The sequence below is a fragment of the Zootoca vivipara genome, chromosome 12 (assembly GCF_965207765.1).
Source record: "Zootoca vivipara chromosome 12, rZooViv2.hap1.1, whole genome shotgun sequence".
NCBI lineage: Eukaryota > Metazoa > Chordata > Lepidosauria > Squamata > Lacertidae > Zootoca > Zootoca vivipara.
Genome location: NC_142595.1, coordinates 50,687,949 through 50,702,978, shown reverse-complemented (window position 1 = coordinate 50,702,978; position 15,030 = coordinate 50,687,949). Strand labels below are relative to the sequence as shown.

The 15,030-nt window shown below is 50.2% G+C and overlaps 1 protein-coding gene across 4 annotated transcripts in view; it reads left to right on the top strand.

Moving 5' to 3' along the window:
• Positions 1–13,345, top strand: part of ACAP1 (ArfGAP with coiled-coil, ankyrin repeat and PH domains 1) — a 42,494-nt gene extending 29,149 nt beyond the window's left edge. For 3 of the 4 annotated variants that reach the window (XM_088655591.1, XM_088655593.1, XM_088655594.1), the window contains exons 15-23: positions 1,331–1,400; positions 1,600–1,694; positions 3,184–3,350; positions 5,893–5,925; positions 7,411–7,613; positions 7,712–7,821; positions 9,417–9,527; positions 10,151–10,200; positions 12,490–13,345. In XM_088655591.1, coding sequence (XP_088511717.1) covers positions 1,331–1,400; positions 1,600–1,694; positions 3,184–3,350; positions 5,893–5,925; positions 7,411–7,613; positions 7,712–7,821; positions 9,417–9,527; positions 10,151–10,200; positions 12,490–12,596 — 946 coding nt within the window. In that variant the 3' untranslated portion in view covers positions 12,597–13,345. The remainder of the gene's footprint in view (positions 1–1,330; positions 1,401–1,599; positions 1,695–3,183; positions 3,351–5,892; positions 5,926–7,410; positions 7,614–7,711; positions 7,822–9,416; positions 9,528–10,150; positions 10,201–12,489) is intronic. The other variant, XM_088655592.1, reaches the window with a different exon arrangement.
• Positions 13,346–15,030: the final 1,685 nt, after the last annotated feature.

Below are 15,030 nucleotides of genomic sequence, written 5' to 3'. Positions count from 1 at the left end.
AATTGGAATTTTTGGGGGGGAGCGCGGCTTATATTCAGGCCAATACGGTATATCTTAGTAAGAAGTTAGTGGCTGAAGTGGCGGGGCTGAGATTGTGGGAGGAGCTTGTGTAGGAAAGGGGTGGGGCTTGCACACCAGGGACTGGGAAAGTGGGTGGGGCTTGTGATGGTGTGGGGAGGTGCTTGCCATAGATGGGAGGAGCCAGTGAAGAGAGGGTAGGGCTTGGGTATAATCCAAAGAGAGGGACTGCCATTTCACCCACCCCACCTTGAAGGTTTCCCCCTCTGTTAGGAACATAAGCAGGGTCTGCTGGGTAATAATAATGATAATAATAATAATAATAATAATAATAATAATAATTTATTATTTGTACCCCGCCATAGCTGTCAACCCTCCCTTTTTTGCGGGAAACTCCCTTATTCCAAGCGACAGCTGTCAACCTTCTCTTTTTTTGCTGGAAATTCCCTTATTCCAGTGCCATTTCCCGCTTCTATCCTGGATTGTTAGATATACAGTGGTACCTCGGTTTATGAACACAATTGGTTCCGGAAGTCTGTTCATAAACTGAAGCGTTCATAAACTGAAGCAAACTTTCCCATTGAAAGTAATGGAAAGTGGATTAATCCATTCCAGATGGGTCCACAGAGTACTCAACCTGAAGCGTACTTAACCCGAAGCATGGGTGTAATTGGTTCTGTAATTAATCTGTTCCAGACGGTCCCCGGGTACTTAAACTGAAGCGTTCATAAACTGAAGCAAACTTTCCCATTGAAAGTAATGGAAAGTGAATTAATCCGTTCCAGATGGGTCCGCGGCGTTCATAAACCGAAAATTCATAAACCGAGGTGTTCATAAACCGAGGTTCCACTGTAGTTGTTTATCTCTTTGACCTCTGGTGGGAGGGCGTTCCACAGGGCGGGCGCCACCACCGAGAAGGCCCTCTGCCTGGTTCCCTGTAGCTTTGCTTCCCGCAGTGAGGGAACCGCCAGAAGGCCCTCGGCGCTGGACCTCCGTGTCCAGGCAGAACTGCTCTCACAGTGGCCGACCAGATGACTATTATGGGGAACGCACAAGCAAGATCTGAGCCCAAGGACCCTTTCCCACCTCTGTGGCTTCCAGCAACCGGGATTCAGAAAATATTTCTGATCCCAGCCGCCGTGGCTAACGGCATTCGATAGCCCTTCATGGATTTGCCTCGTCCTCTTTTAAAGCCCTCCAGATTGTTGGCCACCGCCGCCTCCTGTGGCAGGGAGTTCCGCAGTTTTAACTACGCCCTGCATGGGGCAGCAGCACCCCTTGCCTGATCTCTCCCTCCCTGTCCCCAAATTAGGAGCCTTGGCGTCCATTTCTCCAAGGTCCGGTCGCTGACGCTCGACTCCTGGGAACCTGAGCTAGTCAAGGTAAAGGCGGGTAGGCTCTGAACTCCCCATCGGTCGCCAGTGGTTGGGGATGATGGGAGCTGTAGTCCAGCAGAAGCTGGAAGGCTAAAGGTTCCCTCTCGGTGCCTAACGGAGATGGGTCAGGGGGGTTGGCGTGTCCGGGGGGGGGAGGCTACGTTGCAGCTTCTGAGGGCCTCTCCTCTCCCTCCTCCTCTTGCAGTTGATGTGCGAACTGGGGAACCGTGTCATCAACCAGATTTACGAGGCGCGGGTGGAAGAGATGAACATGAAGCGTCCCCAGCCGGGCTGCTCGCGGTGAGGCTGTCCCCTTCCTTGAAGCACCCCACATCTCCTCCTCCTCCTCCTCCTCCCCCCCAGCCCCCGCCTGCTACAAACGCCCCTAAAAAGAAGAAGAATTATCTACATTTCTCTCCCACCTTGCCTCCGAGGAGCTCAAATTGGTGTGCGTCGTTTTCTATTCTCACCTTTATCCTCACAACAACCCTGTGGGGTAGGTTAGGCTGAGGTTTGGCAGCGCCTGCCTCTAGGCCACACCCGCCCATGGCCAAGTGGGGATTTGAACCCGGGTCTTGCTGTGACCCAGTGGCTCTCTAAGGGTGTGCGACGCACCACGCTGGTGGGCCAGGAGAGGTTCGGGAGTGTTGGCTGTTCTTCTGCAGTTCTCCACTACCGTGTTTCTCCGAAAATAAGACACCGTCTTATATTTATTTTTCCTCAAAAAACCACACTTATTTTCAGGGGATGTCTTCTTTTTTTCCTCCTCCTCCTGGCATTGCTGCTGCGCCTATCACTATGTCTTATTTTCAGGGTATGGCTTATATTCCTTTAATTCTTAAAAATCCTGCTACGGCTTATTTTATGGCTACGTCTTATTTTTGGAGAAACAGGGTACGTATTGTTGTGTACAGGGCAAATACATTCTGGCAAATAAGAAAGATCACAGAAGAAGAGAAAGGCTTCTTGTGTTGATGAGATCCGATATAAATGAGATTACCTGGCAAAAAACAAGCTCACGCCTCTCGTCGACTTTGTACCCTGTACCTATGTAAGAGGCTTGTTCCTAATTATATTTTGGGAATGATTCATGTTTTTAGGCAACTGCCTTGTTTTATGCTTTCTGGTCATCCCGTGACTATATTATAAAGTAGTTGTGTTCTATATTATGAATCGAGTACTGCTTGGAGCATTCAATTTGTGGTATTTCTTATCAATAAAGCAATTCAATGTGGCCCGAGCAAAAATTTTATTCTGAAAGTGTGGCCCAGAGAAGGAAGTTCGAGAGCCACTGCTCTAACCACTACACCACACAGGCACAGAAGGAGAGAGATTTGTGTTTGTGTGTGTGTGTGTGTCTACACATTTGATTCCCTACCTTTTTATTCAATACTTTATAATGCACCTAAAAAGTTCTAAGCGGTCCCTGTGTATTAAAAGATAAGGCGGTCCGTGTTCCAGGGGCGGACTCAATCCGGAAGACACGGCACAAAAGGAAAGAGGGATGGGGAGGGAAGAGGAGTGTGCAGCTTCATTGGTTGATAGCATGGTGGCCAGGAAGCACCTCCAGGTGCTGCTGCTGTTGCATAGGACTGTGCCAGAGGTTCAATTGATCTGCACCACTCCCATCATGCACCAGGAAACTTTGGCTCCTCCCCCTTCACTTGTCAATTCTGTGCAGGAACATTGTCAAGTCTCTGAACATGTGCAAAATTCACCTCTGGTACCTGCCATTAGTTATAAAAGTAAAAAAATAAAATTAAAGCTTCTTCTGTTTCTTTGCCCCAAGGTTGGAGAAGGAGGCCTGGATCAGGGCCAAATACGTGGAAAAGAAGTTCATCACCCAGTTCCCAAAGGCCGGGGCACGGCTGCATCGAGGCGGAGACGTCCGGGGGCTCGAGAAGCCCAAACCGTTCCCCAAACCCAAACCTCCGGGGCAGATCCGTGGGGGCGCAGGTATGGAGAGATAGGCTCTCTTCCTCCCCCCCCCCCGCCCTTAGCACAGGGGATATAAGATAGCTGTCAGTTTTCGGGAGATTTGCGGGGTTAGAGACAGAAGTCAGGAGCCAGGTCCTGCTGGTTTTCCAGAAGCGGTTTTCATGTCAATGCGAAAGCTCCTCTAAAACATGAAACTGAACAAAAGTGTTGTCCGAATGTAGCCTTAAGCCAGGTCTGCTGTTTCTAATAGATCTGCTCTGAAAAAAACTTATTATTGTGTTTTTAATATTTGGTTGGGAGCCACCCAGAGTGGCTGGGGAAACCAAGCCAGATGGGCAGGGTATAAATAATAAATTATTATTATTATATTAAAGGTAAAGGGACCCCTGACCATTAGGTCCAGTCGTGGGCGAATCTGGGGTTGCGGCGCTCATCTTGCATTATTGGCCGAGGGAGCCGGCGTATAGCTTCCGGGTCATGTGGCCAGCATGACAAAGCCGCTTCTGGCGAACCAGAGCAGTGCACAGAAACGCCGTTTACCTTCCCGCTGTAGCGGTTCCTATTTATCTACTTGCATTTTGACGTGCTTTCGAACTGCTAGGTTGGCAGGAGCTGGGACCGAGCAACGGGAGCTCACCCCGCCACAGGGATTCGAACCGCTGACCTTCTGATCAGCAAGCCCTAGGCTCAGTGGTTTAACCACAGCGCCACCTGGGTCCCTATTATTATATTATATATATATTATTTTTATTGCATTGAATTACCCACTTTTTTCTCCAAAGGGGGGTGATTGTGTACACCAGGGGTCAGCATACTTTTTCAGCAGGGGGCCGGTCCACTGTCCCTAAGACTTTGTGGGGGGGCCGGACTATATTTCGAGGAAGAAAAAAAATGGACAAATTCCTATGCCCCACAAATAACCCAGAGATGCATCTTAAATAAAAGGACACATTCTACTCATGTAAAAACATGCTGATTCCCGGACTGCCCGTGGGCCGGATTTAGAAGGCGATTGGGCTGGATCCGGCCCCCGAGCCTTAGTTTGCCTACCCATGGTGTACATCAGGCACCCCCAAACGTCGGCCCTCCAGATGTTTTGGACTACAATTCCCATCTTCCCTGACCACTGGTCCTGTTAGCTAGGGATCATGAGAGTTGTAGGCCAAAACATCTGGAGGGCCACAGTTTGGGGATGCCTGGTGTACATGGTTCTCTCCTCTTCCCTATTTCATTCCCACAACAACCCAGTGAGGTAGGTTAGGCTGAGAGCAGCAGTGGCTGCCCCCCCCAAGCCCCCCCAGTGAGTTTCGTGTGGCTAAATAAGGATTTGAACCCTGGTCCCTCCCAGGTCCTGGTCCAACCCCCTTAAGTAGGGATGTGGGTGGTGCTGTGGTCCAAACCATGGAGTCTCTTGGGATTACCGATCAGAAGGTCGGCGGTTCAAATCCCCGCGACGGGGTGAGCTCCCACTGCTCTGTCCCAGCTCCTGCCAACCTAGCAGTTCGAAAGCACGTCAAAGTGCAAGTAGATAAATAGGTACCGCTCCGGCGGGAAGGTAAACGGCGTTTCCATGTGCTGCTCTGGTTTCCATCACAGTGTCCCGTTGCACCAGAAGCGGTTTAGTCCTGCTGGCTTACCCAAATGCTGAAAGGAAATAATAATAATAATAATAATAATAATAATAATAATAATAATAATAATTATACCCCGCCCATCTGGTCGGGTTCCCCCAGCCACTCTGGGCGGCTTCCAACAAAATGTTAAAATACAGAAATCCATCAAACATTAAAAGCTTCCCTAAACAGGGCTGCCTTGAGATGCCTTCTAAAGGTCTGGTAATTGTTGTTCTCTTTGACCTCTGGTGGGAGGGCGTTCCACAGGGCGGGTGCCACTACCGAGAAGGCCCTCTGCCTGGTTCCCTGTAACTTGGCTTCTCATAGCGAGGGAACCGCCAGAAGGCCCTTGGAGCTGGACCTCAGTGTCCGGGCAGAACGATGGGGGTGGAGACGCTCCTTCAGGTATACTGGGCCTTTGAGGCTGTTTAGGGCTTTAAAGGTCAGCACCAACACTTTGAATTGTGCTCGGAAACGTACTGGGAGCCAATGTAGATCTTTCAAGACTGGTGTTATGTGGTCTCGGCGGCCGCTCCCAGTCACCAGTCTAGCTGCCGCATTCTGGATTAGTTGTAGTTTCCGGGTCACCTTCAAAGGTAGCCCCACGTGGAGCGCATTGCAGTAGTCCAAGCGAGAGATAACTAGAGCATGCACCACCCTGGCGAGACAGTCGGCGGGCAGGTAGGGTCTCATCCTGTGTACCAGATGGAGTTGATAGACAGCTGCCCTGGACACAGAATTGACCTGCGCCTCCATGGACAGCTGTGAGTCCAAAATGACTCCCAGGCTGCGCACCTGGTCCTTCAGGGGCACGGTTACCCCGTTCAGGACCAGGGAGTCCTCCACACCCGCCCGCCCCCTGTCCCCCACAAATAGTACTTCTGTCTTGGCAGGATTCAACCTCAATATACCATTTCTTACCGGTCCCCTTTTTTGTACTCCTACAGGAAGGATTCCGAGCCGAGCCAACTCAAACCAGGGTATGTGTCCCTCAAAGCCATGTATACTTCGAAGGTGGTGGAGGTTTGTTTGTGAGTTCAGTTTAGGAGGGGGACACACACATGGAACAGGGCTGGGCTGGATGAGAGCCCCCGTCTTCCCAGGTGCTGTTCAGTCCTAGCCCCAGAATGCAAGCGCACATTTATTTATCCTGAAATTCACACACCGCTTATAGGATCACAGAATTGTAGAGTCGAAAGGGGACCCCAAGAGCCATGTAGTCCAACCCCTGGCATTGGAGGGATTGCAGCTTCGTTGTAAAAAAAGAAACACCTCAAAGCAGATTACCAAAAAGGACAAAGCAATAAAATGATCAATAAGAGCGACGGCCAATAACAGTAAGATTTTGAAAAGTTACAACGACAACGGAATAAGAACAGATTAAAACTCGCAGCGGCTTTCTAAATGACTGGGTAAGGGAAAGGGACCCCTGACCATTAGGTCCAGTCGTGACCGACTCTGGGGTTGCGGTGCTCACCTCGCTTTACTGGCCGAGGGAGCCAGCGTACAGCTTCCAGGTCATGTGGCCAGCATGACTAAGCCGCTTCTGGCGAACCAGAGCAGCGCACGGAAATGCCGTTTACCTTCCCGCCAGAGTGGTACCTATTTATCTACTTGCATTTTGACATGGTTTCGAACTGCTAGGTGGGCAGGAGCAGGGACCGAGCAACGGGAGCTCATCCCGCCGTGGGGATTTGAACCGCCGACCTTCCAATTGGCAAGCCCTAGGCTCTGTGGATCTCTGAGCAGAGGGGCTCATATCCTGGCAAGTCCTCGCTCCTGTCAGCAGTCGGGTGTCTGCACTGTTTGCCAATCTGGGCTGAGTCCAAGGCGTTATGATCAGTATACAAAGCCCTTTACCTATGAGATCTCCAGGCCCGGCTCTAGGTACAGTCCTGGTGGCGCAGGGTGCCGGGCTGGCAGGGGGGGGGCACTTGCGGCAAAGCCGCGCGGAAGCCGTGCTGCGCGCTGCGAGGGCGGGGGCGCCGGAGCGATCTCCGTGCCTCCGCGCCAGGGGGCCCAACCTGCTGGAGACGGCCCTGCAGATCTCCTTACCCCACTGCTTTGGTCCACTTGGCTGCTTTGAACGGTGGACCTGGCGCTACCGACACTTTGGGACTGCCTGCCTCTTGGGAGCAAGCGGATGCCTAAGCGCCTGCTAAAAACATCCTTGTTTCGACAGGCCTACCCAGTTGCATAGGAAAGTGGAGGTAATTATAATTTGTGTGTTTCCAAGTGCTATTGTAAATTTCTCTTGGTTTCATTGCTGTAGCTCTTTTTGTAAACTGCATTCGGGTTCCTGGCCGTGTATACGTTTTGTGAAATGAATCAAATCCTGGAGAGCCGTTGACATTCCTGAGTTAGACAGGCCAGTGGTCTGACTCGGTACAAGGCAGCTTCCTAAGCAATCCATGCTGGTGGCTGTTGCTGGACTGATTCTCTCTGCCGCCCCCCACTTTTTTTAGGGGCAAGGGAGGGGGCCTCTCCAAGCCCCACGCCTGCTACAGACAACCTGCACGACTTGCACCCAGGAGCCTTGCTCTATCAAGCTGCCGCTGCCCCCCCAAGCCTGCCCACCATGGCGGACGCCCTGGCTCACGGCGCTGACGTCAACTGGGTGAATGTGCTCCACGAAAGCCGGACCCCTTTGCTGCAGGCCGTCGCCGCGGTGAGACTGTGTGGGGCTCAGAACTCTTGACGCTCTCAAACGCCGACCCGCTTCCTTCATTTCCCCACTTAACCACCTTTCTTTCTCTCTCTACCCAGAATTCTCTGTTGGCCTGCGAATTCCTGCTTCAAAACGGAGCCAGCGTCAACCAGCCAGACAGTAGAGGCAGAGGTCCCCTTCATCATGGTACCATCTTGGGACACACCGGGTATATATAGATCTATATATCTATACGTATATCTTCCTATAGACATAGAAATGGAAGGCTGTCGTCATGTTGCAGTTCGCTGCAGCCAGTGTCAACCCCACCCTTACCTTCCAAGTCCCGGACTGCAGAATCCGGGACCGGCAGCCGTGTGACACCGGAAGTTGCGTCGACGTAACTTCCGGTGTCGCTTTGCCCTTCTATGGGCACAAAAAATGGCCGCCGCCGGCTTCGAAAGTCGCTTCTACGCATGTCAGGAAGTGCGTCGACGCAACTTCCGGTGTCGCTCTGCCCATCTAAAATGGCCGCTGCCGACACCGGAAGTAGCGTCTATGCACTTCCGGACATGCGTAGATGCGACTTTTGAAGCCTGCGGCGGCCATTTTTGGTGCCCATAGAAGGGCAAATTAGAAAGAAAAAAAATGGCCGCCGGCAGGGGAAAATAACAGAGAAAAACGGGAGACGAAGTGATACGGGGGACCACCGGGATAAGGTAAGTAAAAACGGGGGTTTCCTGGGGAAAACGGGGTACTTGGCAGCTATGACTCCACCATGGCAACAGAATGGCAGGCAGGCAGGTGTGGAAGAACCCAATCGTTGAGAACCACAGGAGGGGAGAGAGCACTTTAGTGCTTGGATCCTGCGTGCCGGTTTCCCACAGGGATGTGGTGGACTAGCGTGATGAGAAGTTGCTGGACTAGGTGGGCCACTGGCCTGATCCAGGAAGGCCGTTCTTGCATTCTTACAATGGCATTGGGTTTTAAAGTCGCCCAATTGTTCCACTGCGCAAAGAACTTAATCCATGTTCCGTTCACCAGGGAAATTATAGGAATTACTTTCAGGTGTAATTCAGAGACTTTTTATTTTGGAATTCATAGAATCCTAGAATTGGGAGGGACCCCAACGATTATGTAGTCCAGGCATGTACAAAGTCTGCCTCGGGGGCTCTGTCCCGCCGGTCAATTTAATCCAGGCCCCGGGGCAGTATATGTCCTGGGGTAAAATCCATTAAAAAGCTTACTTCAATCCTAAAAAATGCTCAACAACTTTGGTCAGCCCGCACGCATGTTCAGTTCATCAACTCTGGCCCTCTTTGAAAAACGTTTGGGCACCCCTGATGTAGTCCAGCCTCCAGTCTTTCACCCAAAGTGGGACTCGAATCCACAACCCTTGTGCTCTATCGACTGAGCTACAGTGGTGCCTCGCTTAACGAATGCCCTGCTTAACGAAATTTCCACTTAATGAAAGGTTTTTTCTAGTAGAGGTTGCCTCGCTAGACCAATTCGTCTAGCGAATCACGGTTTCCTATAGGAATGCATTGAAATTCAATTAATGCGTTCCTATGGGATTCGCTAGACGGATTTTTCATTATAAGAAAAGACCCGTGGAACGACTTAAATTCGTCTAGCGAGGCACCACTGTATTGTTGGTTCAGTGAACTGCTTGGTGTGAATTAATTCATTCCAGGCACTGGGAACGAATAAACTTTACATTGTAAGAGGATTTTGCTGATAGCACATAATTATCTATTTATGTATGAGGCTGTTAGAGATCCTTGTCATGTGCAAACATGGAATATGTGTTTTCCCTGTTCCTAGGCTGGCCTGCCTCTTCCTCAAGCGCGGGGCCAACATGAACGCCGTCGATGGGGAAGGGAAGGATCCCCTCAGCATCGCCATAGATTCAGCCAACGCAGATATCGTCACCTTGTAAGGGAGATCCCCCCCCCGCCTGCCACCGTCTCCCTTGGGTGCCAAATAATCCCCCCCCCCATGAGCTCTTGGGTGTGAATTCTGAAGCTCTTCAGAGGTTGAGGGGGAAGAGAGGGATTCTGGGAGGAAGTTGGCAGGACGTCGGCCATCTTGAATCTTGACCTCTCCTCAGGCCTTTTGGTCTATAAATGTGTTATAACACTGTGGCAGCAGATGGCGCTGTCGAGCTGAAATTGGAAGTCGATTATCATTTCCATTGTGAATTTTTACAACGTTTTTTCCACAGTGTTTTTTTAAAGCTGTGTAGATCCAGCCAATATCTGGTTTCAGCTTCTTTTCGATTGTTCTGTCAACGTTTTTAATAGCTGTTCTTAAATTGCTTTTACTGGTAATTTTATTCTTTTTGTAAACTACTTTGAGGTTGTTGTTTTTTTACAATCAAGCGGTATGTATAAATTTTACGAAATATATCATCAATGAAATAAATGGAGCAATTGGGTTTGCGGCTGGTAGATGATTGGAGTAAAATGGGGGGGGGAGGGGAGAAAGGGCTGAAATCCATTTTTTTCTGTTGTGTCACGTGACTCTTTTTCTCTCCCTGCCCCTTCGCTCTTTCAAAGATTGCGATTGGCCAAGATGCGTGAATCTGAGCTTGCCCTCGGCCAATCAGGTAAGTCTCGCCACATTTGGGGGCTGGATGTAAGAGGCTATGGAGGCCTGTAATGTGAAGATGGAAAGATGGAGGGGGGTTGTCTTCAGCCCCACACTTCCCCTTACCTGTGTGTGTGGGGAGCACAATTCCACATCAGAACATCAGAATTTGCTCTTATCTCCTCGAAAATCTTCCAGAATAAGTTTCCCATACTCTCTTAGTCCTCATTTGTTCCATCTGTAAAATGGGAACGTCCTGGCAATGATGGCTAATAGGTGGACAAACAAGCGATGGGTGTTTGCTGTTTACACACCTGGACATAACAACTGCTAAAAATTAATTAATGTTACAGATAAGTAGCAAAACACCCCACCCTAACCCAGAAACCGGTGTTTAGGTAATAGGTGCAAAATAAACAACCAAATAACTGAGATAGCTCGCTCAGCTGAGCACGAGGCTCTGAATCTCAGGGTCGTGGGTTCGAGGCCCACGTAGGGCAAAAATATTCCTGCATTCCAGGGGGTCAGACTAGATGACCCTCGGGGTCCCTTCCAACTTGACGATTCTATATGATAATAAGTTTTTATCCCAGGCTGCTATTTTTTTTATAGAAGGCAATAAACAGCTCAAGTTAACCAAAAAGTTTTATAATGTGAGGGGAGTCCCCTGTTTTTATTTTTTTTTTAGCCAACCTGTGCCAAGGAGCCTTTGTCCTTCAAGACCTGAGCCAATTTTCTTTTGTTATTCTATTTTTCGACAAGTACAGTTTGGCCAGATTTTGCTGTACTGATTGGTCAGAGAACTCTGGCTGCTAAGTAGGAGGGAACTTACAGTAATTGAAGGTTTAAGCTGTAAGTTAATACTGTCTCTTGTGAAAAGATTGAGGAGACCCAGCTCTGGACATTTTGTCCAGCAAATTCGCCGCATCCTGTGGGAGGGAGTTCCACAGTTTAACTAAGCGCTGCGTGAAGAAGCGCTTTCTTTTACCTGTCCTGAATCTGCTACCATTCACCTTCATTTGGTATCCATTAGTTCCTTGGCAGACCTTCCACCATCATGATCAGTAGATGCTGGGGGTGTGGGTGCAAATCCTGCTTCAATGCCAGAGAGTGGCTGGTGTGGTTCAGGGCAGGCTGAGGTGGCGATCTGGGGGTCTTCCTTCCAGGATGCAAACAGATTTCCAATGCTCCCTGCCTGGGGCCCTTGCAGATTCCTAGCTGCAGTTCCTGCATTGGAGGGGGTTGGACTAGATGAGCCTTGGGGTATCCCTCCCTGAATGGGGTAACTGTGCCCCTGAAGGACCAGGGGTGCAGCCTGGGAGTCATTTTGGACTCACCGCTGTCCATGGAGGTGCAGGTCAATTCTGTGTCCAGGGCAGCTATCTACCAGCTCCATCTGGTACGCAGGATGAGACCCTCCCTGCCCGCAAACTGTCTGGCCAGAGTGGTGCGTGCTCTGGTTATCTCTCGCTTGGACTACTGCAATGCGCTCTATGTGGGGCTACCTTTAAAGGTGACTCGGAAACTAGAACTAATCCAGAATGCGGCAGCTAGACTGGTGACTGGGAGCGGGTGCCGAGACCATATAACACCGGTCCCGAAAGACCTACATTGGCTCCCAGGACGTTACTGAGCACAAATCAAAATGTTGGTGCTGACCTTTAAAGCCCTAAACAACCTCGGCCCAGTATACCTGAAGGAGCGTCTCCACCTCCATCGTTCAGCCCGGACACTGAGGTCCAGCTCTGAGGGCCTTCTGGCTGATCCCTCCCTGTGAGAAGTGAGGTTAATCATAGAATCGTAGAGTTGGAAGAGACCACAAGGGCCATCCAGTCCAACCCCCTGCTGAGCAGGAAACACCATCAAAGCATTCTTGACATATGCCTGTCAAGCCTCTGCTTAAAGACCTCCAAAGAAGGAGACTCCACCACACTCCTAGGCAGCAAATTCCACTGTCGAACAGCTCTTACTGTCAGGAAGTTCTTCCTAATGTTTAGGTTGCAGGGAATGTTTAGGTTGCAGGGAACCAGCAGAGGGCCTTCTTGGTGGTGGCGCCCACCCTGTGGAATGCCCTCCTGTCAGATGTCAAGGAAATAAACAACTATCTGACTTTTAGAAGACATCTGAAGGCAGGCCTGTTTAGGGAAGGTTTGAATGTTTGACCTTTTGTTGTGTTTTTAATATTCTGTTGGGAGCCGCCCAGAGTGGCTGGAGAAACCCAGCCAGATTGGCTGGGTATAAGTAATAAATTATTATTATTATTATTATTATTATTATTATTATTCCCTGATTCTTCCCGCTCTTCCAGGAGACGAAACGTACCTCGACATCTTCCAGGACTTCTCGCTCATGGCGTCCAACGACCCAGAGAAGCTGACCCGGCGGAGCTACGATCTGAAGCTGACGACGATGTGAAGCTGGCGGGGGGGGGGGGGCGCCGTTGGCCCCCAACCGCCGAGAGGAGGAGGGAGGAGGCAGGAGCATGGGGGCTTAAGCCACCTGCAAATTCCTGGTGTGACCCCTGAGTCAGAAACGAAGGACCGTCCAGTAGAAGCCTGTCTCTCCTTTCAGCCCCAAGGTTTTTGGTGACTTTGTGGAGTCGGGCAGAAGGAAAGGGTTTCCGTGGAAGATTGCGGGAAACGGAGAACCGAGCTCCCCAGATGACTCTGCCCTCCACATCTCCTGTTTTTATTTATTGCTGGTGGACGAGGACGTAAAAAGCTGTGGCATGTTGCTTGGCCCTTGATGTGGACACAGAGATAAGATTACGGATTATTTCTCCTCCCACCTCTTCAAAACCAGATTACAGTAGTTTTATTTTCTTCCCTGGGCCTTGAAGAGGGAGATGCTCCTTGAAGGAGGGAAGGGATTTGGGGTCGAGGAAAGGCTGTGTAGAGGAAGGAGGCACAGATTAAACAACAGCTCCCTGGAATTTGGGAACGGGTGTGTTTTGCCTATGTGTGTGTTGAAATTCTTTTTCTTTCTGAGGTTGAAATCTAATTCTGCAGATAGAACAAATCTGCCTCAATGTTTGCCCGTGTTAATTTCATTCATAATTGGCTAAGCATGCATGGGACTTTCTTTTTCTTTTAATTTAATTTAAATTGCATTATGGACATTTTAAATAAACTCGCATCTCTGGCCAAACCACCCCAAATGACCAAGCCAAAGGCAACCAGTGTGGTCTTTTCCGTGTTTTAATTTTCTGCCTCTTACATACGTGTGTGTGTGTGTTCTTGTTTGTTTTTCAAAGGACTGGGGTTTATCTATATATATAAAAATGTAGAGGGTGCATGTTTGTTCCAACGAACCTTTCTCCACAACCGCTTACTTGATCGTCCTCAAATTTGCCCTAGCTGGCCCTGCCACGCGTTGCTGTGGCTCAGTCTGTGAAATGGGCCCTCAGAGTCCCCCTTCAGACTCCCCTGTAGGCCCCACTTTGGCTTAGTCTGTGAAATGGGCCCTCAAAGTCCCCCTTTAGACTCCCCTGTAGGCCCCACTGTGGGTCAGTCTGTTAAATAGGCCCTCAGAGTCCCCCTTCAGGCCCCCCTGTAGGCCCCCCTATGGTTTAGTCTGTGAAATGGGCCCTCAGAGTCCCTGTAGGTCCTAAATGGGCCCTCAGAGTCCCCCATCAGACTCCCCTGTAGGCCCCACTGGGCTGTTTCGTGTCAGTGGGGAGATCTCTGCAGAGGGTGGGGATCGTGGATGGGGCGAGAAATGAGCGGAGGGCACGGATTGTGGATCGGGTAGGATGGTGAAGGCCAAGACCTATGGGGGGATCTCTGGGGTAGGTACCTCCGTGGTGGGAGGGGATCCTAGGGGAGCAGGCTACTGTTGGGAAGAAGAAGAAGAAGAAGAAGAAGAAGAAGAAGAAGAAGAAGAAGAAGAAGAAGAAGAAGAAGAAGAAGAAGAAGAAGAAGAAGAAGAAGAAGAAGAAGAAGAAGAGTTTGGATTTGATATCCCGCTTTATCACTACCCGAAGGAGTCTCAAAGCGGCTAACAATCTCCTTTCCCTTCCTCCCCCACAACAAACACTGTGAGATGAGTGGGGCTGAGAGACTTCAGAGAAGTGTGACTAGCCCAAGGTCACCCAGCAGCTGCATGTGGAGGAGCGGAGACACGAACCCGGTTCCCCAGATTACGAGTCTACCGCTCTTAACCACTACACCACACTGGCACTGGGGGGTGGCCTGGCCCCTGGCAGAGGTCTGTTCTCCGGGGTGGGCTGGGTGGTGGGTGGTGGGGTGGATGGAGAGTGGCCGTTATTTTGCCAGTGGGCGGGATTTTGGGTGTATGTTGGATTTTGATTGGTGGGGTGGATGGGGAGTGGGCAGGATTGGGTGTATGTTGGATTTTGATTGGTGGGGTGGATGGGGAGTGGGCAGGATTGGGTGTATGTTGGATTTTGATTGGTGGGGTGGATGGGGAGTGGGCGGGATTTTGGCAGTATGTTGGATGTTGTTTGTTGGATGTCCACTGGAGGGGGCAATTTTTTGTATACAAATCCAGGTTTCTACCTGTCCTAGGTGTGTGTATGGACAATGTAAGTGGATAGAGACACTCTCACATGCGCTCCTGATGTTGTGCGCAAATTTGAGGACGATCGGGTAAGCGGTTGTGGAGAAAGGTTCGTTGGAACAAACATGCACCCTCTACATTTTTATATATATAGACTAGAAGAGAAAGACACCAGGTGACCTGTATGCCTGTTCAAGCTGCTCAAGGGGGAGGGGGTAATCCAACTTTGTCCTACTCAGAGTAGACCCATTGAAATCAATAGACCTAATTTAGACTTGCCCATTCACTGCAAAGGGTCTGCTCTGAGCATACCTGCCAAGTTGCTGTCAGA